The sequence below is a fragment of the Anoplophora glabripennis genome, unplaced genomic scaffold (genome assembly GCF_000390285.2).
Source record: "Anoplophora glabripennis isolate ALB-LARVAE unplaced genomic scaffold, Agla_2.0 scaffold14, whole genome shotgun sequence".
Lineage (NCBI taxonomy): Eukaryota > Metazoa > Arthropoda > Insecta > Coleoptera > Cerambycidae > Anoplophora > Anoplophora glabripennis.
In genome coordinates this window covers 2,455,071-2,481,432 of record NW_019416352.1, presented here as the reverse complement: position 1 = coordinate 2,481,432, position 26,362 = coordinate 2,455,071, and the positions used below count along the sequence as shown (strand labels likewise).

General features: G+C 31.2%; 2 protein-coding genes across 4 annotated transcripts in view; both read left to right on the top strand.

The window, feature by feature from the left end:
• The window catches only part of LOC108904047, a 42,823-nt gene extending 23,616 nt beyond the window's left edge, over window positions 1-19,207 (top strand). Inside the window, exons 3-4 of one of the 2 annotated variants that reach the window (XM_018706424.1) lie at window positions 18,426-18,582; window positions 18,646-19,207. In XM_018706424.1, coding sequence (XP_018561940.1) covers window positions 18,426-18,582; window positions 18,646-18,853 — 365 coding nt within the window. In that variant the 3' untranslated portion in view covers window positions 18,854-19,207. Of the gene's footprint in view, window positions 1-18,422; window positions 18,583-18,645 lie in introns of both variants that reach the window. The other variant, XM_018706423.1, reaches the window with a different exon arrangement.
• A 2,170-nt stretch (window positions 19,208-21,377) lies between these two features.
• On the top strand, window positions 21,378-26,266 carry LOC108904035 (probable tRNA (uracil-O(2)-)-methyltransferase). 2 transcript variants are annotated; one of them, XM_018706405.1, is made up of 5 exons: window positions 21,378-21,467; window positions 21,519-21,638; window positions 21,735-22,258; window positions 22,314-22,553; window positions 25,402-26,266. In XM_018706405.1, exons 2-5 carry the CDS (start codon window positions 21,539-21,541, stop codon window positions 26,206-26,208), a joined length of 1,671 nt encoding a protein of 556 aa, XP_018561921.1. In that variant the 5' UTR covers window positions 21,378-21,467; window positions 21,519-21,538; the 3' UTR covers window positions 26,209-26,266. The 2 variants fall into 2 exon arrangements, with proteins under 2 accessions (XP_018561921.1, XP_018561920.1); XM_018706404.1 differs by having other exon boundaries at window positions 21,519-22,258.
• The last annotated feature ends 96 nt before the right edge of the window (window positions 26,267-26,362 follow it).

Sequence of the window (26,362 nt, the reverse complement as noted above, 5' to 3'; positions counted from 1 at the left end):
ATTACACTACCAACACTACCAACCTCGCCACAAAATAGGATATAAGAGAAGAGAAGAGAGAGAGAGAATCAGAATCAGTTCAAAAGTTCCTATTTCTGAAGTTTCCAGTAAATATGCCATTATTTTCCTGTTTTACTACTATTCGAGGAATTCCAATGAATCTATAATTTATTTTGTTATGGTTTTTATTACTGAAACATTAAAAAATTCATATAATAAAAACTTGGTTATCTTTTTTAGTAAGATCTTCCGTATTGTTATTAAAAATCTATATGGAATATGAAAGAAATATTATAATAAACTCAGAGAAAAGTTCCTAGTTTGGATGAACATACGCTCAATAACGAGAGACTTTTTTGAGTCATTCATGAAGACATCATAGAAATTAAAGTAAATGGAAAAAAATGCAAAATGCAATACTTACTGCAACCGAACGCAACATCCTGAAGGTTATTTTGGGTGGGTTGAGAAAGAGATAAAATCTGTTCAGTAATTTGTCTGCAAAGTGCAAATTATTATTTTTATGAATAAATAATTGCGCCAGTCGTTTGCTAAAATTGGAATTTGAAGAAGGTCTTGCGTAATCATTTAACTATCATCGTAATCACAATTTTTCGTAACTGTAATGTGTTGTATCTCAAAATATAACTCAATATTGCGAGGAAAATATTACAATCAATTTTCATTGAGTTTTATTAAACCAAATAATTAGTACTTGAAAAATATGTGATTGTGCTGTAGTATTTATTAATTGACAATTAAAAAATGACATAAACAAACATCTGCTCCGGAAGAATCCATTGGATTTGATAAACACTTTGACTTCCTTGTCAATATAAAACGCTAATGAATGAATCAATCAGTTACAATACGTAGGTACAGTGTGGAAATGTGAAAGTATGTTTGTTTTGCTTATTTACTTCTAAGATGAATTCTGGGCAATATAAATATTTCTTTTGTTATTATTTGCCTTGCCTTTAACACGTAGCCAAAAGCTATGGCATTTTATTGAAGATATTCTTCATTCAACAAAATGGTCATGTATCAAATTTCTCCTAGTGTAAGATTATGTATGTCTCGTCTATCAGTATAGTACTTTCCAATAAACTGCTTGTTTGTATTAATTGTACCGTTCCGACTTTTCTCTATTTAAAATTGAAATAGATACGGCATATTTTATTTTCTCTGATTGATTTAGTGTTGAAATCGGTTCTCCAGTTTGCTCCTTTGACACCTTGGACAATATGCCATTTCCCATTTACTTTGTGTTTACAACTTTGTAATTTTGTCATATCGCTTGTGCGACATTGTTGTTTAATTGTTCGTCTGCATCTGAATTTTGATTTCTTATTTTGCATTTGATGACCTCGAGCTGGAATTTATTTTCTGTTCGCTTGCCTATGGTTCTAGAAAGATTGTCTGTTTTCCACATTTTTTAAATGTGTCGGATCGTAGAATTTAAGACTCTGTCTGTATAAATAAACAGATACCGAGTCAGTACCCGTGTGTGTCAAGATCGTTACGAAGGAGGTACTTCACAATTTCAAACACGTCCAGTAGTTTCGCAGCCTTGTCTTCGTTTCATGAAACTCTGGTTTAGAAATTATATTTTTAAATATCCCACTGTGGCTTACTGATATTCTGATAAATCGGCTAATCATTTTTGCGATCGCTTTATTGTTCTATTGTTGAAGTTTGTCGGCAATTAACTCAAGTGCTTTATTTACCTATTCCTTGAGAATTCTTGCATAATTAAGTTACTTGAATTGGCAGAAGGAAAATTTTAAATATGTATTTTTTTAATGTTATTTCTGTTTTGGTCTTTCTCGTAAGGTGTTACCCATCAAAGGTCATACTCGGGGTGGGCCACCTTAAAGGTCCTAGTGCGAATTGGGATTTAGCCAACTTTGAACCTTTGTCTTCTTTATTTGTTAACGAAAACGTAACGTATTTATATCAAAAGTGGGATAAAATTTTCCGAGAATAAAATAATGTAATTAGCTTCGAAAAAAAAAATGAAAAAATAAACATTTTTCGAAAAATGAATTTTGAAGTTCAATGTCTATTTTTTAAGAAAAAAAATACCCCATATTGATAAAATGATATTATCGATTTTTCCCGGTATCTCGAATATGGGTATTTTTTGAAGTTGTGATTTTTGGTTGTGCGAATTCGCACTAGTGTGACCTTTGAGGGTTAATAAACGTTCATTAAAATTTAAAATACACGGATGTAAAAGTAAAAAAATAACAGTTGAATTTAGGTCAGTTTAGTATCAAGTTTTTTTTGTTATTATCCTTAAAAGATCCATAGGCGGGGAAAGTATTTTCATAAATAGAGAATTACATATCTTCCCGTAAAATGTTTAAGAACGGTTTTTATTGGTTCCCGGGCCCTTACAACGTGAAACCAAATAGGCCGGTCAATATCGACAATAAATTCGCAAAACATGATGTATCTCTGATTTTTTAGTATGTTGTTTGGACTCATTAGGGCTATGTATACACAAATTTGCAACTCAAAAAGTTGTGACAAAATTTTTACACACCAAAAACCGCAAAATTTTTTAACTTGTTTCAGATTCTGCTCTATCTCCTAATTCATGCATTTTTCGTCGAAAGTTACTATATACGTTTTTTAAGAGCATCAAATTTGTGACAAATTAAGCCCAATTGGAGCTCTGTAGGTCAATTGATTCAATTTCGAGCAGGCCGAAGCGGCCGCGCTCTCTGCTTCCCCCACCACCACAACCCGTACGATTTATTGAATTTGTCGCTTGCATAAATAACTTTAAACACGTTTTAAAGTAGGTTGCCAATGAAGAAAAGTATTGTAATCTTAGACCTGGTAAGTACCTTCTCGGAATACCAAAGGTATTTTTCGAAAAATTAGCCCGGATGTCCCAGTACATTTAGTGTAAACGACGGTTAACTTTGATCGGCTATAATTACGTAATTAATTGATCAATCCGTCTGTTTTTTTTTTAAAGAAGCGTCTTTCGAAGAACTTTTAAAACCTGTCTTAAAAAATTAGATTTGATTGAATATTCACAAAGTTATTCTAATTGTTTACAAGTACAAAAATTCGACCAAAGTTTAAAGAAGTGCCAGACCTCTCTTAATTGACGGATTCGAATTTTTCAAAAAAAGTTTGAAAGCTTGAGAGCCCTTCTATATGTGATTAAATTTTCAAGTATCTAAGGGCCTTGGTTTTTGCTGTGCAGAAATTTTGAAAATTTGCAAATTGTTTTTCAAAATCTGAAATGCAAAATTATTATGCAAAATCTATAGAACCGATTTTGATGAAATTTGGTGTGATGATTCTACATAACATGAAGTTTTCTTTAGCCAAGTATAAAGGTCCTATACCCAATTTAAATACCCCAAAAAAATTCCCTAAAAAGTATTGTCCTTTAACCCCATTTTTGCGATTTTTTCGATTTTTGAAAAGGTACATACTAAATAGGAAGAAAATATGACATTTTTCGAATTTTTTTAACATATTGTGCGTCAAAAGTTAAGCCCACGTTTTTTTTATGCGCATAGAAAATTTTTCATTTCTAGTGATATTTGAAAGCCAAAAAGCCAAAAATCTCCGTGGATATACGATTCACCCAAATATGTCTTTTTGAAACAGATACCGTCTGGATTGGTTGAATGACTACACACACATGGCAGCGTAAAAAGCTGATTTTTTGCCTTTACGCATCCTTTCGTCGGAAAATAGGGCCATTGGATATGGAGCGAGCTCGTATGAGAAGTGGGCCTTCAATTGTAGGTCTGACTGTTTCATGATACACACTGGAAGATGGTGATTGGCTCGACATCGACTCTCTTCTTGTGGATCTTGATGGTGGTAGGCGTTGCCAAAAAGAGGACTTTTACTTTCCTAGAGAAACTAACATTCCCAAAAGTTTTTCCAATAATTCGGTTGACTGAATGATTGATTGAGTTACTGTACCTTAGATTACTTATGTTTATATTAAAATACATTTCACCGTTTTTTTTTTTAAATGATTTCATGCCTTCTTTTTCATTACCAAACCAAAAAACAAAAGATAGGAAGGGTTATGAAACATTTCTGGAAAAATGTGATTTTACCTTATATGTATTTTTTTGCGATTTTGAGAGAACTACGAGGCTTACAGACCCCGCTCTGTGCTTAATTTAAAGGTAATGAAATTGCCTATAAATTATATTCTACAAGTTCTACTCGTAGGATCAATGGTTTCGACGCAATTTCGGTCCAAAGAAGGTCTAAAACTAAAATTTTCAATTTTTGGAAAAACTGGCCTATTTTCAAAGTGCCGTAATTCGGTAACCAATTGACCTACAGAGCTCCGGTTGGGATTAATTTGTCACAAATTTTGATGCTCTTAAAAGACGTATAGAGTAGCTTTCGACGAAAAATGCATGGATTAGGAGATATAGAGCAGAATCTGAAACAAGCCCAAAAATTTCGCGGTTTTTGGTGTGTAAAAATTTTTCCACAACTTTTTGAGAGTTGCAAACTTGGGTATACATAGCCCTAATGGGTCCAAACAACATACTAAAAAATCAGAGATACATCATGTTTTGCGAATTTAGCGATTTTTTGTGTGGATTTTGACCGGCCTAAAATGATGCTTTGATGCAGATGCTTTGTCAGTTCTCAAATATCAATGAAAAACATTATTTTAATAAACGAAGGATTTTTGGTCTGAAATATTGACATAAGGAACTGTTTTCACAATAGGAATCTATAGTTGGCGTATGGTTACTGTTTTCTGTATATTTTTTATTATTTGGTACATTTTTAAAGATTTCTAACAATCCAAGACATTAATCTATTAAATTTCTGGTTGCACAATTTATATTGCCTAAATCCCTAAACGCATTAATATAGTCTCTAATTATTATTTACTCGGTTTTGAAGATATCCGTTAAAGTTGACATTTTATAACAATTAAATTAGAAATTGTATTACTAAAACGTTTATGTAAACTTTTAATGAAAGTATGGCACCGAGTCGATGGTTATAATTGCTTTGCTTAAATGTCATATATTTTTATAATTTCACATTTGCTTAATTGACAAAAGAAATTCCCATGAAATGAAATCATGCTTCTAAATAATTTGATCAGGGCGTTTCGTCACATCACAGCCATCATCAACTTTCCCTCTTCAGGAGCTGTAGTTACTCCTAAAGGAATGTAAATTATTATTTAATAGTTAATAAATCGTGAAATTAAAGACAATTTCTGTTTCATCTTTTTACATCTAGGAGAAATATTCATTAGACGACTGTCGAAAGAGGAGAGAAAGTGAGTCTTATTAGATGAATACGGCTGCATTCATTGACTGGCCTTTGCCATATCTAAAAATACTACCAGGTGAAAGTGGAAAAAGACGCGTAAGAAAATAAGAAAACAAATCTTACTGCAGGTAGCCTGTCGAAGACAACCATTAACCTACTTCTGGGACCTATCAGAAATAGTGGTGTATTAGAGAGAATTCTTTATCGCCGTTTATTTACTACTTGAGTTAATTAAGCATAGCGTGATATATTTTAATGTCTATTTTATCATTGGGAATGTGTGCACACTGGAATAATGCTGTTCTAGTAAAACAACCTACTCAAATATTTGCTCGGTTACATAACATATTTTTCGGACAGGTATATGTTATATTAAAATATACAATTACTGGCCTTTGGGATTTGATTCTTGTCTGACAAGTAGATCGTATATATTAGGTTTAAATAGTAATCTTAATTTTATATAGAGGTTGTTATTAGAATGCAGTGGTAGAAAGATCAGGAAATTGTTGATATAATGTAAATGAAAATATTACATGAATATAAACACGACTCAAATTTTGCTATACTTTCTATTCTGGGAGGATAGAATTGATCTCTGTAAAAAACCAAAGCACTTAGGCGATATACAAGGTGGTTCTTGATAATACATTCCAAATAAATAAATTATTGTTATTTTTACGAACTGATTTTTCAGTTATTCTAGACTCATCATAATTTTTGGTATCATCAAGTCCAGAATCGATCTGAATTTTAAAATGAGCAAGTACCAATATCCTAATGAAACGATTTCCTTTTTACTAGACATTTAATTATCTCACAATACAAGAAACTGGACCGACAACATCGTGGCTAATGAGGTGTGGTGTCCGTTTATCCACCAATATCGTAATAATTATCGAATTATTATATTATCTCGTAGAAGAAACAAAATTAATTACGGTCTTTGATTAATTCCCGGCGATCGCGTTGTAGAAAAAATATCACTCGTAACTAGCATGAAATCTTGTTTTAGTTTTGGTTTTCCAATGATATAAGTTGTGGAACAGTTGTGTCATGGTTTAGATACCATCGGAAGTAAAAAAATGGTGTACTTAATTTAAATGATTGTAGTAAAATTGCAAATTATGTCGCATTCTGGTTAAGTAATAGTTAATCAAGACATCCTTGATTCGTCTTGGATATGTAATATAAATAAAGATGCATTTCTTTTGGTTCTCGAGCGCAGCCACACAAAAAAAAGTTCGAACCTAAGAGACCCACATACCATTTATGAACGAATTCTCTGCGCTGAACATGATCCTGTAGTCAAAATTCATGACTTGTCGATGAATTTCGAAGAAAAGTGAAAACGCCCAAATATGGGGTCAAAACTGATTTTTTCCTACATTTTGTAGTATTTGGAGGCGCACCATTGGTGAAATTTACCTCTGACCACGATATTTCCCAAAATTCCAATAATAGTGCTTTTTTACACACCTGGAAATTACAAAAGTAAATACTAAGAACTTCATAAGAAACATAAGGACATAACTTTTAGTTCCAACATGAAAATCAAAAATTCCAAAATGATTGACTACTCTGTTTAATAAAGAAAGATATATTATTCATTATCGCATTTAAAACAAGCTACAGCTTTAGTTGAAAAAAATCATAGAATTTTAAAATTTAGGCAAAGTTGGGTGGAAATATAAATTGGCTTAAATACAGATTGGAGAAAATTAAGCAAACATTTTTACAAATTGATGAACAATGCTATTTTTGGAAAAACAATAGAAAATGTTAGAAAACATAAAGATGTAAAGTTAGCCACTAGATGGAAACATATAATGCAAACATTATATTTTAAACCCAAATTTTCACAGTTGTACAATTTTTGATAAATATATGGTTATAATTGAAATTGAACGATTAAACGTTACATTTAATATACCTATGTAGGATTTAGTATATTAGATATTTCTAAAACAGTTGTGCATGATTTTTATTACAAATACATTAAAAACAAATTTAGCGATAAATCAAAATTATTATACACCGACACTGATTCTTTAATATATCACTCCTTTGTTGAGACATATATGAACATAGTAAATATGATATTAATAAATTAGTAACAATTACTTTTTTAATTTTAAGGTATGTAAAAAAGCTCTAATTAGGTAAATTTTACTAATGTATTAGTAATATCTCAAAATCTATAACTCTTAGCATAGGGAATATTTAATAAAGTGACCCTCAAATTTGACATAGAATCTAAAAATGCAATAATATATAGGGTGTCCCATTTCAAATAAGAAAGTTAATATCGACTTCCGGTATAAACGCAAGTACCATAAAGTTCGAAATATTTTAGTTGTGTTGGTCCTACTGCCTTTGCTAGGTTGCCAAATTTTCAGATTTAATTTTCACTTAAATAGCGGTCTGTGGAGTTTTTTGAAAAAAAAATTATCTCGGCTCCAGAAGGCCGTAGAGCAGTTTTTTTTTTAATTCGCGTAAAAATGCCGGCAATCGATTCCTATAATAGACATTATCGAGAAATGAAGATCGAAAAAGATATTCAAGAAAAATGCGACCGAAAAATGTTTACTTTTTTCAGTCATCTTCGGACACTTAAAATGAATAAAATCGTTATCACTCTTTTTTACCGTGAAAGTAAATATAACTCTTAAGGAAAATAATGTGTCCTGATTCGTTTCTCTACGACTACTCGTCGAGCAAGAAGAGCCGATTTTCGAGATTACCTTTTCATCGAAAAACCGATATAACTCGAAAAATTTGTAATATATTTTAATTTTACAAAAGGGTACTGTTTGTTTGCCGAGGTCTACTATTTACAGCAAGTAACAAGTTTCAAAATCTTAATTTGCAAGAGATACAGCAAAAACAAAAAAATTTTGATTTTTGACGGTTTTTTCGATATACATATTTCGAAAAGTAATACAGCAATCGGTATATTTAAAAATATGAATCGATAGGTTTTTTTAATAGCTACAACTTTCTCGTTTAACTTTTTTCGATTGGAGTTCAATTTTTGTTTTATTAAAGAAAAAACGTTTTTTGACTTTTATGAATTTTTTAAGTTAACTTCGCCGTTTATCGCCAAAGGAAAAATACACTACCTTAGAATTTTTTTTCCTATATCACCATATTTTTTGTTTCCAGGTGGTATTTTTTGTAAGCTTATCTACCTATTGATTGGACTATACACGGACAGGACCGTTCCAGAGAAAATATTTTGATCCATAATTGAACTTTAATTTACGAAAAAAAAAAACTCAAAATGTAGTGTAAGCTTGAATTATGTTTTTAAAGTTTTTTTGACTTTCGGTCACAAATTAACGAATTTCACATTTTTATCAATGATCATTCAAATTATTATTTGCTAATTTATGCTAATAAACTACCGAGTTGAGTAAACTTTTAATATAACGGTAATTTACTCGCGTCAAGATCTCAAAGTTTAAATGAAAGCGATTCCTCATTTTAATCTTTATGGTTTTCAATAGTCATCGAATCCTTTCAATTAACGTTTCGTAATTTCAAATAGTTTTTATTTGTGTTACGCAAAGTTATTGCTGTGAACCGGCCACGACTTATACATAATAATGAAGACCTCATGCGTACGAATGATTTCTAATTACAAAGGGAAAAACGGGATGGCTGCGAGTTGCGACAGACATTTTAAGCAAAATTTATTTGAAGTCGATTAATGACTTGCTCGTGTAAATGCATTCACATAACATTCTACTTTTTAATAATAATTCAAACAAATGCAAACATTTTTTTCATTCATATTTTTGTGATATTCATTTAGATCTCAAATAAATCTCCCAAAACCTCGGTCTTTGTCATTTTTTCATAAATAGAAAGGCAAAAAGATACAGAGGGTAGAATATGGGAGTGTGCTGATAACCTCAAAACCAAGCATGGTCTCTTTTTCTAATATTACACTTATAGCATATTTTAACGTCTTGGAGATAGACTCATGAAACACGCACTCTATTCAAATCTGATTGATATTCAATTAGATAAAATCAAGTTTACATGAGTATCCATTCGTCCAGTATAATTAAGGCAAGTGAAAAATTTAACTAGTGGTCGTGAAAAAACTGGAGGTCAGATATTTTTTTTAAATTTTAATGGATAAGTAGCTGCTGTTTCTCCCAAACTTTGTTCTTTTTAAATATAGCTTCTAAGTAGTAGATATTATAACGAAGAAGAAATTGCATTTGCGTTTAACGTAACGTGGGTAAGTAGTTTACTTGAAAATCAATTTATGATCAATTTAAATCGATGTCAGCTGTGTTATGCAAATTAATGCTAATTAATTATGATAATTTGTAATATCCATAAGTCGATCGTTTAGTACAGTGGAAAAAGTATGAATATTCGTAAATCTGTCAAAGAGTCGTTTTAGATTTGAATAATTTCTTTTTAACGAAAACTGACTATATTTATATCAAATAGAAAATTATTACAGCATATGGTGAATATCTGTGAAATTGAATATGCTTTTTAGATTAGGTATTGTCCACAGTATTAAGCAAAAAAGATGTTTTAACATCACCATTCACAAAGACCAACACGGAAAAATAGCAGCGAAGAAAGATCTTGCCATTTCTACATGTTACTCTAAATTGATTTTTGCAAATGGAGTTAATAAATGTTAATAGAACAAACTGTATTAAGTATTGTGTGCATTTACAAATGCCAAAACGTTAAGTAACTGGGCAACTCTCATTAACAAAGCAATTATTAAAACAAATATTAGAGAAAGAGAGGAATGATTATCTCGTGTGTACGTATTACAAAGGAATTGAGTGTCTCCAAATATGCTAATCGCCTTCTATTTATCTGTGAAGGCCGCAATTTTCTTGGACAGTGCCCAACTTAACGACGTTGTTCCGCTAGCTGAGGACACCGGGAATATATATCCACTGTGTTACTTTCAGTTAATATCATTAATGGTAAATTCAAAAATCGTTTACGCCGACATCTAGACCGTAAAACTTTACTTGAGTGCAATTTAGAAGGAATATTTTATTAGTTTTTCCTCTAGGTAACGCCAAAGTTTTATGTACAGCTACGAACTAAAAAAGGTTTTCGACATAAAATATTTAAAATAGTTTAAAGAATTAAACTTATAAAACTTTTTACAGTCGGCAGCTGTACAAAACCAAAAAGTAAATTGAAAATGTGAACAAAATTAAATCGGAGAGTACTTTAAAAATAAAATTTTAACAATGTTTTGATATGTAGAAATTGGGTTATTGAGAATAAATGGTTTTAAAATGAGTACTGGATAGCTTTTCGTCCTGGTTAATGAACTGCTAGGTATAGTCGTTCCGAAGTCAGTTGAACGTGTATAAAAACGCCTAGCAATAAAATTTAACGAGTTTCATAGGCGCCCCTAAAAAAGTTTTCTTCTAAAGGTAAAAAATTATAACAATTTGTATATATTTGTATAAATTTTCTATTATATGTTCATTTGGCCAACAACATATTTTAATTATTTATGTCACAAACAACTTTATTATATTAATGGTAAATTTCGTTTTGTTCCATTTCAAAAGGTCTCCATGTTGTAATAATACTAGTAAACAAAATACCTATCCCTCTTATTTCTCCCCTTAGCAATTGTAATATGAATGATTAATAGAAGGTGCCTATAATAAATTAAAATTACCTGAATCACACCAAATTCCGCATTGCTGCACTGCATTGCTAGGCACTTTGTCAACCACTTGTCAACAACTGAGATTTACTGCCCAGTCGCCCAGTGCGGCTATGCAATAGGCGTACACAACAATTTATTCACCGTTTGATATTTTCACATTATTCCATTCTTTATGAAAGACGCTATACGTCCGTGGAAAAAAATTCTTCCTATATCCCACCATTGCGATTTCTTATTATACAACGGTATTATAAATTACATATAAAATTACGACGAACAACCAATTTAATACATATATGATGCAATTATGCAAAAATGCAACATGTTATTTCACTCCTTATCAATTTTAATAATCTACAGAACCCGGTAAAGGATTATTGACTATGAAATTGTTAAGTAATGGTAACCTGGTAGTTAGGGCAGTCTCTATTCAATAATGGTAATTAAAAAATTTAAAATGAAATTTATTTACGTAATTTATGAAATTTATTATTAGTAGGCTGATGTAAAATATCAGTTATCACACATCTATACAGGGAGAACCTAGAAATACATTTCTTATTTGTACATGTTCTTATTTACTGAATGTATATGCATATTTGTTTAATTTAGAAAATAAATTACAAGATATTACGTTTTTTTTGGCTTATTTACCTAATTTACCTAGAATATTTTTTAATTGTAGTAAAATTTGAATACCTTCTGTGAATTTCGAGCAAAATTGATAAACATAAAAATAGGAAAAAAATCGTATGGACATACCCAGCGCATAATCTAAGGGTTAGTTCTAACCAAAAAGGCAGTTCTTAAAAAAAAGTTAGTTCTAAAAGTTAAAAAGGGCAGCTGCAAAATTTGATTGTTTGAAGGACTATGAAATTGAAATTTTATGAATACTTGATAAATGCCGGTCCTCTAAAAGGTTAATAAATAAATAACATAACATAAATTTATTGAAATAAAACAATGACTATGTATTTTTGTTTTTTGAGTACAGCACATGAACATTTAAAATTAATAAACTCGAAAGGATATAACAAAGAATTAGAGTTTATAGTCCAGCATTTAAAAAGTACTGCATGTTTTTTTTTGGGGGGGGAGGGGGAGGGTATTGAGCTTTATGTACAACAAGTTATTTGCACAAATCGAATTTTTCGGGTGCTTTCTTTGAGCTAGTAAAGGGTGATTGATTTTGGGTAGTTCTTCATATTCCTTAGATTATCCCCTGGACATACCTATAGTAGGATCGTATACGATGCAAAGTAGAGCAAAAAATTGTCGGTCTTTTATCAAAGGAAAATCGTGTCATCATTTTTAGGAGGCGTAAGATAAATCTTTTCAAATTTAAAATGAAATTCAATGTAAAATCTGAAATACCGCTGCATATGCACTGTGTTCTGGTAGTAGCTGTAGTCGCCCAGGTGCATCGAGTGTACGAACTGGTCGGTTATACGTCAAATACTAACCTGGCGAGCTTTGCCGTCAATTAGAGAGCGCTTCCAAAAAACAAGTAAACAACCAACAGTGGCGCGTACAGAGGTAAAATGTAGTACATATGTGGAATTTAGGAAACAAATTGGATTTTTAATAAATTACATTTAAAATAAATAGTTTATGAGAATAAAGGAATTTTTGTAGCAACAAGGGTGCCAGACCTGAACTGATCCCCTCGTCCCTTCATAATGTATAAAGAAATTATTCAATTTGTAAAACCGTTAAAGGCGTACTTCATTGGTTCCCTTGTCAGGCAATGATTTATTACTTTGCATCGAATATGATCGTACTATATGTATGTATATTTTCAAATGCTTCCTAACTTATAGCTGTTTTACATTGACAATTTATTCATGAATAAATTAACGAAGTTCTTCATGAATTAATTCACGAATTTATTGGCAAACAGTGTGGTTTTACACTGCTACAGACTTTGTCAAGTTTTTTGACGTATGAATCAGTTCTACCAATGAATCAAAGAAGCAAATAAATTTCAAAAATGTCACCTTTCCACTCATAATTGTAGTGATACAACAGCGGTACCGTTCTGACACATATTATATAAATATTAGTTTTTGTACGTAATATTTACATAATATTCCAATAATATAACCTCATTCTGTTGGGTTGGTACTTCTGAACTTCAGGAAGAAATTGACGAAAATTAAAGTTGACAATTGACATTGACAATTTATTGATGAATTAATTCATGAAGTCGCTTCATCAAGAAATTGGACGAGTGTAATGCACCAAATCTGCTGTTAAATAACTTCATGAATTTATTCATCAAGTTCTTGAGGAATTGGAGCATGTTCTAATTTTCGTCAATTTCTTCGTGAAGTTCGGAAGTACCAACCCAACAGATTTCCAGCCTCAGATCAGTAATGAGGTTATGTTATTGGAATATGTAAATAATTGTGTGGCGTCGTACTAGTTTTGCATTGTTTTTACTGATTTGTTACTTACAAAAACTAATATTTATATAATATGTGTCAGAACGGTACCGCTGTTGTATCACTACAATTATGAGTGGAAAGGTGACATTTTTGAAATTTATTTGCTTCTTTGATTCGTTGGTAGAACTGATTCATGCGTCAAAAAACTTGACAAAGTCTGTAGCAGTGTAAAACCACACTGTTTACCAATAAATTCGTGAATTAATTCATGAAGAACTTCGTCAATTTATTCATCAATAAATTGTCAATGTAAAACAGCTATTAGAACATGCTCTAATTCGTCAAGAACTTGATGAATAAATTCATGAAGTTATTTGACAGCAGATTTGGTGCATTACACTTGTCCAATTTCTTGATGAAGCGACTTCATGAATTAATTGATCAATAAATTGTCAATGTAAAACAGCAATTAGAACATGCTCTAATTCGTCAAGAACTTGATGAATAAATTCATGAAGTTATTTGACAGCAGATTTGGTGCATTACACTTGTCCAATTTCTTGATGAAGCGACTTCATGAATTAATTGATCAATAAATTGTCAATGTAAAACAGCTATTAGAACCCTTAAGAACTCTACAGCTTTCAAAAATTACCCGCAAAGTGATTCTTATGGCTTTTTACGTTCCAACCTTTGGTACAGAAACTGAAACATCTTTAAGTACGTGCTTTAACGGTAAATTTAACGCAAGATAAAATTTATCTGATGTTGCAAAAGATATATTGTAATTGCAAAGTTGTGAAAATATTTACAGCTCGCGACAAATGCCATTTCAACCGTGACCTTGAAAAAAGGATGGCGCAACGACACACAACACAACTGAAAGAATGATGGGAATACAACTTTAAATACTGCACTTAATTTGGCTGAAAATTTTTTATCCAAACATTAACCTCTAACACAAGTAGGTAATTTTTTATTGATAAAATCTAGTAATACTCTGCTCTGTTGAAATTCATCATGATAAAACCTACAATAGGTGTCTTTCCTACATCGTTTACCTTTAACCATCATTAACTACATTTCTAAATGCATAACGGACCAACCCAGTGTGATAAATCATCAAAATGCGGCAAAGCGCAAGTCGTCAACCAAAGATTACATCTAAACGAGGCAGCAAAAGTTAACAACCTGTACCCCATGGACATGTAATGTTACATATTCGTAAGGTGAAATTTCGTTTTTGGGTCGCATGCATTGCCTGTCGACGATTATTATTTATTATTCATATTAATATGATTGCGGCCTATCGATCGCCAAATTTAGAGCGACATTTTATACGAGTGATGAATAATGTATCTCTTAAATTAACATATAATGATTGCAATGTGAGCTAACTGCGATTTTCGACGTGGGCTATTATTTACCAGATGGAGAACGGTGGTGTAATATTTTGTGTTTATGGTGTCCAAAACAAGATAGAAATATACAGGGTTGACATGTTGACAATACAATTTCAGTCATCCAGTACTGTAGTCAAAGAAATACCTTCTCTGCTATATTTTTCAAATAATTTTTTAATAATTCTTGATTTTACCGCATAAGAAAACGTTATTAGTAAATGTATTGCCAATTGTCATCTTTTATGTGCGTTTATTCCGCGCAGTATATATTAAATAGCAGTAAAGTTCGTACTGTTGGATAAATAGGTTTTATTTTGAGTTGTGACCTTGAACAAGTCTATCATATTAAAAAGAAGTTGATCTTCTTTGTTCTGTAGATCTATGAGTGCGTTGAAATTTTTAAATTTCTTAGAGAAATTGATTATTTGCATGCATTATTTACATGCAAAATAAATTTAGCAAACGATTTACTGAAGAAATTTAAAATTCCCTCCTCACTCAATCACGCATAGACCTACAGAACAAGAAGAGTATACTTCTTTTTAATATGGTTGACTCGCTCAAGGTCAAAATTCTTTATATTGTTGAAACTTAATTACAGAGATCCAGAATGATTAAAGTGTTTGGAGATCACAGCCTGTGCCTGTCTCTGTCAATACAATAGATTTTTATATGCTAAAGAATTAAAGATGGTGTTAGAAATAGGCTGCGTTTCCCAGACGCTTCAATCATTCTGGATATCTCGGTATAATGTCCTTGCTGATCTATATATTGTACCTACTGTACTAGTACAACTAAACAGTATGAATTAAACAAATTAGACAAATGGCATTTAGTTAACTTGAACTGATTCTGGGACTGAAATTATGATTAGTACGTGACTGGACTAAATAAACACAAAACACACTTTCAGTAAAATATAATCTTTTCCATTGGGTCACAAGCAATATTCGTATGAACTAAGGCGGAAAATCCTAGTCAAATTAGTCACTGTTTTCATATAATTGAAATGTCATCTTGGGAATTCCCAAATTTGATATCTACTAAATTTTAATACTGGTATTACTAGTTACGAAACTATGCCAAAAATTGATATTTCAACACTCAGATCACTCAAATATAAACAACAATTAGTACGGAGACGCAATCAAAACAACTGTCAAATCTGAGTGTCAGCTCTGTTTAGTACAGTCATTGAAGCTTTTCACCTCCGAATTCTTTGAAACTAAACCGATCGACGTGAAATTTGGCAGATATTTAGAGAAAAGATCAATGAACATTAGTGACATAGCGCCGACTGACGCTTCTACCCTGTTTGGGAATTGACACCCCTTCTCGAGGGTGGAAAATTTTTTTCAAAAATAACGCTGGAAATCGATAGAGAATCAAATTTTGAGCAAAAAATATTCGAAGAATTTTTTAGAGAAATCAATAGTTTTTTAGTTATTCACGATTGAAAACTTGGAATTTTGAGTGAAAAGTATTTTTGTGTACGGTAAAAGTTGAAAACGTATTTTTCATTATTCAAAAAAAAATGCCATATTTATATAATAACTCTGAAACTATGAAAGATACGCAAAAAATGATAGACAACAAAAATGTAAAATTTCAACAAATATTTTGCGTTTTTTATTCCTATAGCAAAAAAATAAAGGAGATATCGCCGCTTGTAGTATCCATTTTAGTGAAAATAACGACCTGTCTCGAGCCTTTCGATCCTTTCCCTTTAAAAAACGAAGAACTTAAAAGGTTTTATATGAAAAAGATCTTTCAGCTCTTGAAATTATCTTTAAAATGCTTTTTTGTAGGATACTATAGCTTCAAAATTAACTGAGTTATGGTAAAAAAAACAATGACATTTTTTCGGGGCAAAATAGGCTTTCTCATTTTTATATACATATATATTATATTATACAAATAAAATAAGTAAAAAAAATTAGTGTGATTATTTATATGCAGCGTACCAATTTTTTTATGATTGATTATATTTAAAAATCGAATAATAAAAATATTTTGGTAAAGGGTAGTTTATAAGAGTTGAAAATGGCAAAAGTGAAATATTCTTTCATAAACAATATAAGGGAATTTTTATTTTAAATTATTGCACAATTATAGCATTCCAAGATTTAAAACGGAATTTTTTATCATTTTTTTTAGCACAATTGTGATTTATAAAGGTTGAAAAGTGTTATGAGATACAAATTCTGTCATAAGCAATGAGGGAATTTTTATTTTAAATAATTGCACCGTTAAAGCATTCCAAGCTTTAGGGGTTGAAAGGGAACAATTCGTTTATTAGCTATAAGGTAACTTTTATTTTAAATAATTGCACGATATAATCATTCCAAATCTTTAAAAAGTAATTTTATATCATTGTTTTTTGCATAGGGGTAGTTTTTAAGGGTTAAATAAAGGGTCGAAAAGATCAAATATATCCGAGAACATGGACATAATCTTTGTGCTTGACCAAGATTTTTATCAATAAAATGCTTAAAACTTAATTTTTCAATTTTTTTCACTTAGGGGTAGTTTTTTCCTCTAAAAAACAAAAAGCATCAATCGGGCTTATGTCACTTTTGAACTTGAGCCTAAGCCTTGAACCTTATTCTAAATTTTCATGCAAATCCATGCAGTTTCAAAGAATTCGGAGGTTACAGCCGATTTTCAGCTTCAATAACTGTACTAGTTTTGTTTTAACTGCGGTAGTCAAACTGCAATCTAAAACTAATACTCAACAAACGTCCGCCGTTTGCTAAAGTTTCTAGATGGTCAATGGACTTTAAATTTGGCCAATGGGTACAGTTTCATCCAATAGTTATGATTACATTCTTATGATCAGTGTTTATGAACTGTTAACATTGTGCGTATCGATTAAATAGGTATTTGAAATGCGTAGTCCTCGCTTTTACCATCAAACTTCTTTTGCCCGCGAACACGTGTAAAATACCCTGAAAGTATAGTAATAGAATTACTTACACTTGTAAGTGTTATAACCGACTAGCATTGAATTATACCCACAATATCTAAACAGCTAGGATCATTCGTCAACCAAATCCACCAGACACATAACGGTTTCGAACTTATTAGTCCTCACCGGTATGCCATAGGTGGCGACAAGCGATATAGTACTAGGCTGTATATTTTACTGTATATTTTACTTCATGTTAGTTACATGGGAGTATATTTTTCTATTTTTATATTCATTTTCTCATACGATCAAGCGAACACAGAGGATGTGCGAAAGCAGAAAAAAATAGTAATAAGCCGCATGTATAACTAGAGCGCGACGAACGTGTCGGTGTAATTTACCACCAAGTTCCCTTTCAGAATGTCTAATCACTGTTATGACCGAATGATCACTAATTGTATAGCATCATAGCATATAATTAAGTTATTTTTACTAGAAAATATATTTAATAATAATGAAATGGTTTCATAGCATCAAAGAAAAAATATTTTTGTGAAAGGTACTAATTAATGTACCACGTTCCAAATAGATTCTACGAAACATCCTGTAAGGTATTCTAATACGTCTTATGTAGATGCCTGCCTGGGAAGGCAAGCAGGAATGGCACACGATTGTACACGATTTAATTTATTTAATTTAGACAACGGAAAGTTTAAATATAACTTTATGAACATTTTTCTTTGTTTCAGAAGTTGAGGAAAGCCTATACGAACTAGGAACATTCAAAGAAAACCCAATATTCGGCATTTACGATCAAAAGGGAAGATTCCGCAGAGTCGCTCTTCCAATATCGTATTCAAAAAGTGTCAATAGAGATCGCAGCTTAAGTTTTGCGTACGGGGACTATGAGTAAGTTATAGGCGGTGTTTGAAAAACCTGAAAATTTTCTTAAAAATTCAATTTTTCTTTCAGATATGACCCATACAGTGGACCGAGGGCGGATATTTACAGCAAGCTGGACGAAATTTCAGACGAGAAAGAGCAACCACCGCCCACTTATCAGCACGTTCATAGGAGCAGAGGAAAGCCTGAGAACTTCGGTTTGAGCCAGTACGGTCATTTGAAAATTGACTATTCCTACAGTTGGAATAATTTAAATAAATACATTAAGTATACTTAATTTAGTGTTTGCGTAATATTTTTTCGAGGAAGGTGTTTATATTGTCACGATTGCTCAGTTCATATGCAGCTGCAGTTTTAGATAAACAGAAGGTAGGTATAATTTTTTGAAGCGACAATTTTAAACATTTTTTAAGTTGGTAATTTGAGAAATATTTGCTTTTACAAGACTGTACAATGTTTATCGAGATAGTGTATTCATAAGATATATTTCTATAAAGCATTTTCGTAACTTAATTCTATTATTCATCATTCATTATTACATAAACAACGGAAATAATTTATGGAAATGCTTTTTACAATAAATTTTGTGTGTATATAATTTAGTTATTTTAAAGAAATGTAAATATTTATAATATATGTATTCTCGATTCTGCATACATAGAAACTAAGCACATATAAAAAAGTTTTTTTATTTCTACATAACCCATTCCTGTCCTCCGAATAATATAAAATAGTTTCTATCCTCTTATCCAGAAAAAAATATTTATATTTATACACAACCCTTTAAAACTTAACACGTCCGCACTGAAGATATCTAAAAATTGACAAAACGTCAATTCTTGATAAAATAATACCCTCAATTATTCAAATTTCGAATAAGAATCTAAATCGGGCTATACATATGAGTAACTAAATAAGAGGGTTTTATTCTGTGTATTCTGTCGGCAGCAGCAGCAGAGTACCGCCATCTGTAGCTGGTGCAGCAAACGACACACTCGGAAACCACAGACCATAAAATAATTAAGGAAACTGCATTGGAAAACACAGTTAGAGTAATCATTAATTCTACTATCTAATAGATGTCGCTGCACCATAATGGTGGTAAATTTAAATGTAACAAAATACACAAAGAATATAAAGTGTTTCATAAGTAATAGATCACAAAACAGCTATTAATAGTTTAAGTTAATCATTGAAATTAACGTCTAACGTGAACCATTAATAGCTGTTCTTTACCCATTACTTAAGAAACATTTTAATTATCACTTGGTTAAATGAAAAAGCAGTGATACTTAAATGTGTGACAAATATACAAATTCATTTTGTTATGAATTCGAAAATATTTAAGTATCAAAAAAATGTACAGGGAAACTCTTGTAATTATTATTTTCTAAAGAAACCATTAAAAACTGCAAATTTTAAAGAATTTGAAAGAATTATTTACATGCCTTTATATAAAATGCATTGCACACTGACTTGACAAAAATTATGGTTAGATACATTTGTTTCGAAGTAATTGGTTAGCACTTATAGTAAATAAAAATTTTAAACATATGCATTTCGGTTTTTTAAAATGTGGAGGTGAAAAATCATCCTAAATTGAAGTTCGGCAGCTCGTACTCTGAAAATTCTGTAATGTTACGTTAACAAACTGTTTTGCTGAAGTTGGATACTATCCGATGATACCGAGGTGATATTATTACAATTAATAGGTGAACTTGTAGTTGATCCTAAAAATAATGTTGGCAGTGTTGACACAGCACTTCTTATTACTGTTTTTTAAACATTTTTTACTCAAAATGGTCTTCACAAAAATAATGATGTGTTTGTTGGAGTAAATTCTGATTTACATAATTTTCGAACTGATTCTATCCACAGTAATTGTCTGTCTTCTATAATTATGAAAAAACTTTTATTTCTATAGAACGTATTAGATATTTATATAGTAAGAAATGCTTTTGCAATTTGGAGCACAACATTGACGTTTAGTTCTACCAGGTAAACTCATTTTGGATAAAAAAAAACGAATTAAAAACAGTAAGGTAGTTCAGACGATTGATTCAATAAATCCCTTATTATATTAATCTAAAACAAAACAAATTTATTAATGCATATCCTGAAGGTAAACTATAACCTCAAACTCAAACATTCTACGTTAATTTGATTGAAATATTTCAGTCAACGCATTCTATTTGTATTGATTAAAAGATTGGAAATACAGATTCGATCTGTGGTTGCAGATTTCTGTTTAACAATTTATTTCTATAAAAGACAATGTTTTGCTGCACCAACGTGAGATGGCCTCAGTGAATGCATGCTCCGTCCACCCTAACCAATAAAATCCTCTCATTTATTTTATTTACTCTTATGGGACTATACATAAGAGTATATAAAAATTATTTCATCTATTAATTGTGTCGATATTAATGTCGAACTCAATAATGTATTTGAAAATCGAGGAGATAGACATTTGTATATGCTGTACTGTAATGTGTGTTACATAGCATTAGGCGCTATGCTATTGCATGAACATTTAAAAGAGAAGGGGGTGGGAACGGAATGAGTGAATTCCATAACCTCAAAATAAATATGATTCTTTTAACAAATTTAAACAGACTTTGTGCGAGATTTTTCACGAGTAGTGCTTCTCAATCGCCGAAGACTTTATATAAGTTCCTAATACGGCAGTGCAAGAAGTTACCCAAAGGACCAAGGGAACATTATCAATTTCAAATAAAACAGGTGAGGTTAGGAAATATTCCTAAATTTCGTAAATATTAATAAGTTGTTATTAATAGAGTTTCAAACAACATATTAATGAGACGGACCCAGAACGAATAAAAGAAATAATAAAAAGATCCTACGAAGATACAAATTATGTAATAAATAAGGTAAGTTTTGTTAAGAATATTAAAGAAAAATGTCATCTTTTCTCTTTTTAGTACTTAGGAAAGAAGTAAACATGTTTTCAGTTCCGCTAGTTACTAGTACCACAGTTATAACACCCTCAGTATTCTGGGACGTTGTAATGTTATATCACAATAGGCCTCACGTAGTAAACCGTAAGCTTCTAGCTGCATCTCAAGTTCTGTTTTACAAAATAAACTTTCATTCTAAGAGCATTGCACATATATGTGAAATATTTACACGTTCTGCAGTTCTGTATGAAATGAGAAAATTGAAGAAACTTACGAGGGAAAATGTTTCCGAAAGCTTCCTTAGAGGACTCTTGGAGTGTTACGACAAAAATGTTACTTTAAATGCTGTATCTACGAATGATTTCAACGAACGATGTGAAGGAATTTTTATATCAGTCAGAATTTTAATATCGAGGAAAAGTAGTAACGAATGTATGGAAATAGTAATTTTTGACAAAAATGAGAACACTGCGACATTTTTGGCTGTAAGTGAAAAACATGCACATCCCTTGGCTCCTCCGTTTCCATACAACGTCGAGCTGACATCCTCTGGAAATCTAAGAATAAAATTACTTAATTTTGAAGATGCGGATACCGCACATGCCGAATGGATCGCAGCCAAGCTGTTTCCAAAACTTTTAAAATGGACAGACGAAGACATGGATTTAACTGACACCACAGGTTCTCTATCATTGATATCCATTGACGATTACTCTTGTACTTACGGACGGATAAAATCCAAGTACGGAAATGATTTAGTGAAGGTTTGTGGTTTTTATTTGTGATGTTTTCGTACTAGACGATTATTTATTTTTGAAGGAATGGCCGAAAAAGACTAACACAGACCCAAAAAAATATGTATTCGAGGATTTGGCTATAGCAAGTTATTTAATATGTTTATGGAGAAAATATGAGTTCAGTGATATCAAATTTGTAGATTGCGGATGTGGGAACGGGCTTCTTGTTTATATTTTGAACAAGGAAGGGTATAAGGGCTATGGCGTAGATATAAGAAGGAGGCCAGTATGGGATATTTATCCCAAGGAGACACAGCTCAAGGTACAGTATATGTAGTCATAGTCCCATCAAATTAGATTTTTAGATTCCAAAATTTAGTTCAGTAAACAAAGACACCTAAAAATTAGGAAAAATTCCGTAGAATTGAATGAACTACTTTACCCCAGCTGGATATTAAGGCTTCATTTTCAAAATGGCACACAAAGTTTGCAAAATCTGGTTTTTTTCATTTAAAGAAAAACATTTTAGGAAAAAATGTTTTAGACAAAAGTTGTAGAACTTTTTATAACAAAAATTTTAAGCCCAGCCTGATGTCAATTGATAAAATCTCATTTTTTTTTAAATAAATAAGATTTTAGATAAGTATGGAATTATCTTTAAAACGAAAAAAGATTTCTTTTCAGAATATGTAGTCCTAGTAATATGTATGCGAGTAGAATAAGTGCATTTTTGTAAAATTGCATATTTGACAGTTTTTGCAAAAACAGTTTCGAAAAAAAATTCCAGTTTCAATAAATCATACAGTAATGCACTTATGTGACTCATCCTGGGATTAAAATTCTAAAAATCTACTGAAACTTTGACTTCTTTTTTGTAGATCTTTTTATCGTTGAAATTTAATCGGAATGGCATTATTGCCATTTGAGAGCTGATATTTTTTCACGAATTTCAAAAAAATTTGTCATTTACTATTAAAGTCTGAAATTTACACGTTGTAGTTGAATACTTTTACTTCAATTTAAAAAATAGTACGCATGACCGACCCCGTTTTTTTACAGTAAATTTAATTTTGTTGGGCCCCATACAGAACGAACAACTGTTCAAAATTGAGCAGGCATACCGAGCTCTAACTGAGAATGCTTAGTCACAGTCTTTCTCCCGTCACCGTGCGCATCAACATGTCGAGCATTTTATGGGGCCCAATAAAATTAAGTATACTGTAAAAAAAGGGGGAGGGTCAATCATTGCCGACTATTTTTTATATTAAAGCAAAAGTATTCAACTACAATGTGTAGAGTGACCGTTTTTTTACAATTCGCAGAGAACTAAAGAAAATAGATAAAAATATGCTTTTGGTCTCAAATTACTCATCGTAAAAAATTAATATGAGCATAGCTTTTAGTTTTTTGGAAATTTTCAAAAATCACTCCTATTTAGGGGTTGAAAAGACGCTCAAAATGAACGAAATGAATATAAAAACTATTAGCATGTGAATTTTTCTATCGAATGATTTTTGATACAAAGAAAGATTAATTCTCATGACTGAAATAAGCATGTTGAATTAGAAAATCCACCCTTAAGCGCGCTCAGGGGGTGGAATGATCCCAAAAAATAGAGAATATCAGAAATAAATGTAAAAATTCCAAATAAAATATATTAAGATAATTCACATGCTAATAGTTTTTATATCAATTGGTAATATTGAAATTCTTCATTTTGGGAATTTTTTCAACCCCTAAGTAGGGGTGATTTTTAAAATTTTCAAAATATTAAAAGCTATGCTCATTTCAGTTTTTTACAAGTAATTTGCGACCGAAAACATATTTTTGTATTGTTTTAATTCTCTGCAAATTGTAAAAAAACGGGCGAAAATCACAGGTTTTTTGTAGTCACTCTTTCAGACCTAATAAAGGTCGTAGCAATTTAGAAAAAAATTCTCGGCGTTTGTTGGTCATAGGTCATTTTTTTTCAAATTTGTGAAAAAATGTCAGCTTTCAAATGGCAATAATGCTAATCCAATTAAATTTAGGTCTACGTTTTTCGACGCAAAAGAAAAAGTCAAAATTTCGGTACATTTTTTGCACATTTCCAATTATTGTGCAATACACAGGAAAGTACAAATCTTCTCTAAATGTTATAGTTTGTTTTATCATATAAAGTAATAATGATAATAAGTCGTCAAAATTTTTATTTATTTCAAGTATCTTAAACTTGATCATGTGATATCTCAAGAACTATTGAATTTTTGAGATTTATTTATAGAGCACAATTTGTGTAAATTTTAAGATTGATGTACAAAACACATTTTCTAAAATTCCTTTGAAAAAAATTGATTTGAATTAGTTGCCATCTACAATTTGCTTTGGAAGATTCTACTTGAGGATTTCATTGCCATTAAAGTCCCTAGAATGATAAAATACCTCAACCATCAGCCATTTTGGGGCAAATTTCCTATTACCAACCATGAAATATAAGATTGAATCCCCAATATAAACTAATGTGTAAAGTTAAAGGGTCAAAAGAATATCCGAAATTTTTCCGTGATCTTTGACAGACTGTATTTAGGTGAAAAATGGTTGTATCAAGAAGTTTTTTTCAGCTAAAAAAAAATTCGCAAAATTTTTTTGTCGCGCTATTTCTTAGAATTGCATGATAACCATAGCTCATAAAAAATTTCGACAGAAAGATCTAAAAATTAGAATCTTAGACCTTCAAAATGATTTTTTTTTAATTCCCGATACGACCATTTTTCACCTAAATACAGTTTGTCAAAAATCACGGAAATATTTCGGAAATTCTTTTGACCCTTTAATTTTTTGCATTAGTGTATATATTTTTTGAATTTTGAAAGAAATATTAAAAATATTATTCAATTTTTTATTAGTCAGCATTTTTTTGTATCGGTTAATCCAGGAAAGTAAAAATGATTTAATTTTGAGACTTTTTTCATGTAAATAACAAATAAACATAAAAATGTAGGTATAGTTAATAAAAGCGGAATATTTACAAATGTTGAACACAGAGCGGTATCTGTCAAACTGCCATTTTGGAACAAAATGAGACCAGCTGTGGTACTTGGTCAATCCGGAGACTTTAACTGGTCTTTGAGAAGCTTAATTTTGTAGGAAATCAAAAAAAATCACTTATTCGTACTGATATTTGTCTCTAGGTGGGGACAGTTACCCCATCTTCTGTATTCGCAAACTGCACCTGGATAATAGGCAACCACTCGGACGAGCTAACGCCCTGGATTCCGGTGATAGCTATGAAAAGTTCACCGCAAACGAATATTTTTGTTATCCCTTGTTGCCCCTACGATTTCAGCGGACAGAAATACGCCAGAACTAATTCATTTGTCAGTCAGTATTCCGACTATTTCGATTACATAACGAATATTTACAACACGTGTGGTTTCGATACGAAAACAGATAAACTCAGAATACCTTCTACTAAAAGGAGATGTTTGGTAGGAGTGAGGAAAAAGCTTAGCGAAGATGAAATGAATAGGATTAATTCTGATGTAAATACGTTTATTGAATCTCGTTTATCGTCGACTAATTTTAAGGCTAGGCCAAACACTGAAGCTGTGAGAAACTGTACACAATTAAATAGGGATTTAATCCATAGATTAATTTGTGCTTGCGTTAATAGTTTATTAGTTCAGAAGAATTATATAAAGAAAGCAAACGGAAACGACTGGAATAAAGGTAGCAGCCTCACTATAGCAGATTTATCCAAGGCGATAGGAAAAGACAATTTGAAACAATTAAAAGAACAATGCGGAGGACTGCAGACGCTTCTCAGAAATCATAGATATCTTTTTGATATTCGCAGGGATGTCGTATATTTAAGGGAACCGCCTGTATTGAGTGAGGATACGAAAAAATATAAGGGTAAGCCTTGTTGGTTTTGGAGACACCATCCTGATGGTTGTCTGCATAGTTCAAGTGACTGTTCTTTTAAACATGGAGATTAAATATATGATATAACTATTATGTTGGTTCTTATTATTGATAATAAAGTTTAAAAAATTATTTAAATGGTACCACTTATTTATGCCTAAACTTTAAATACATTTTAATGCTCATGACATGTACTTAAATGTCCCAACATATCGAGTCGAATTTCCC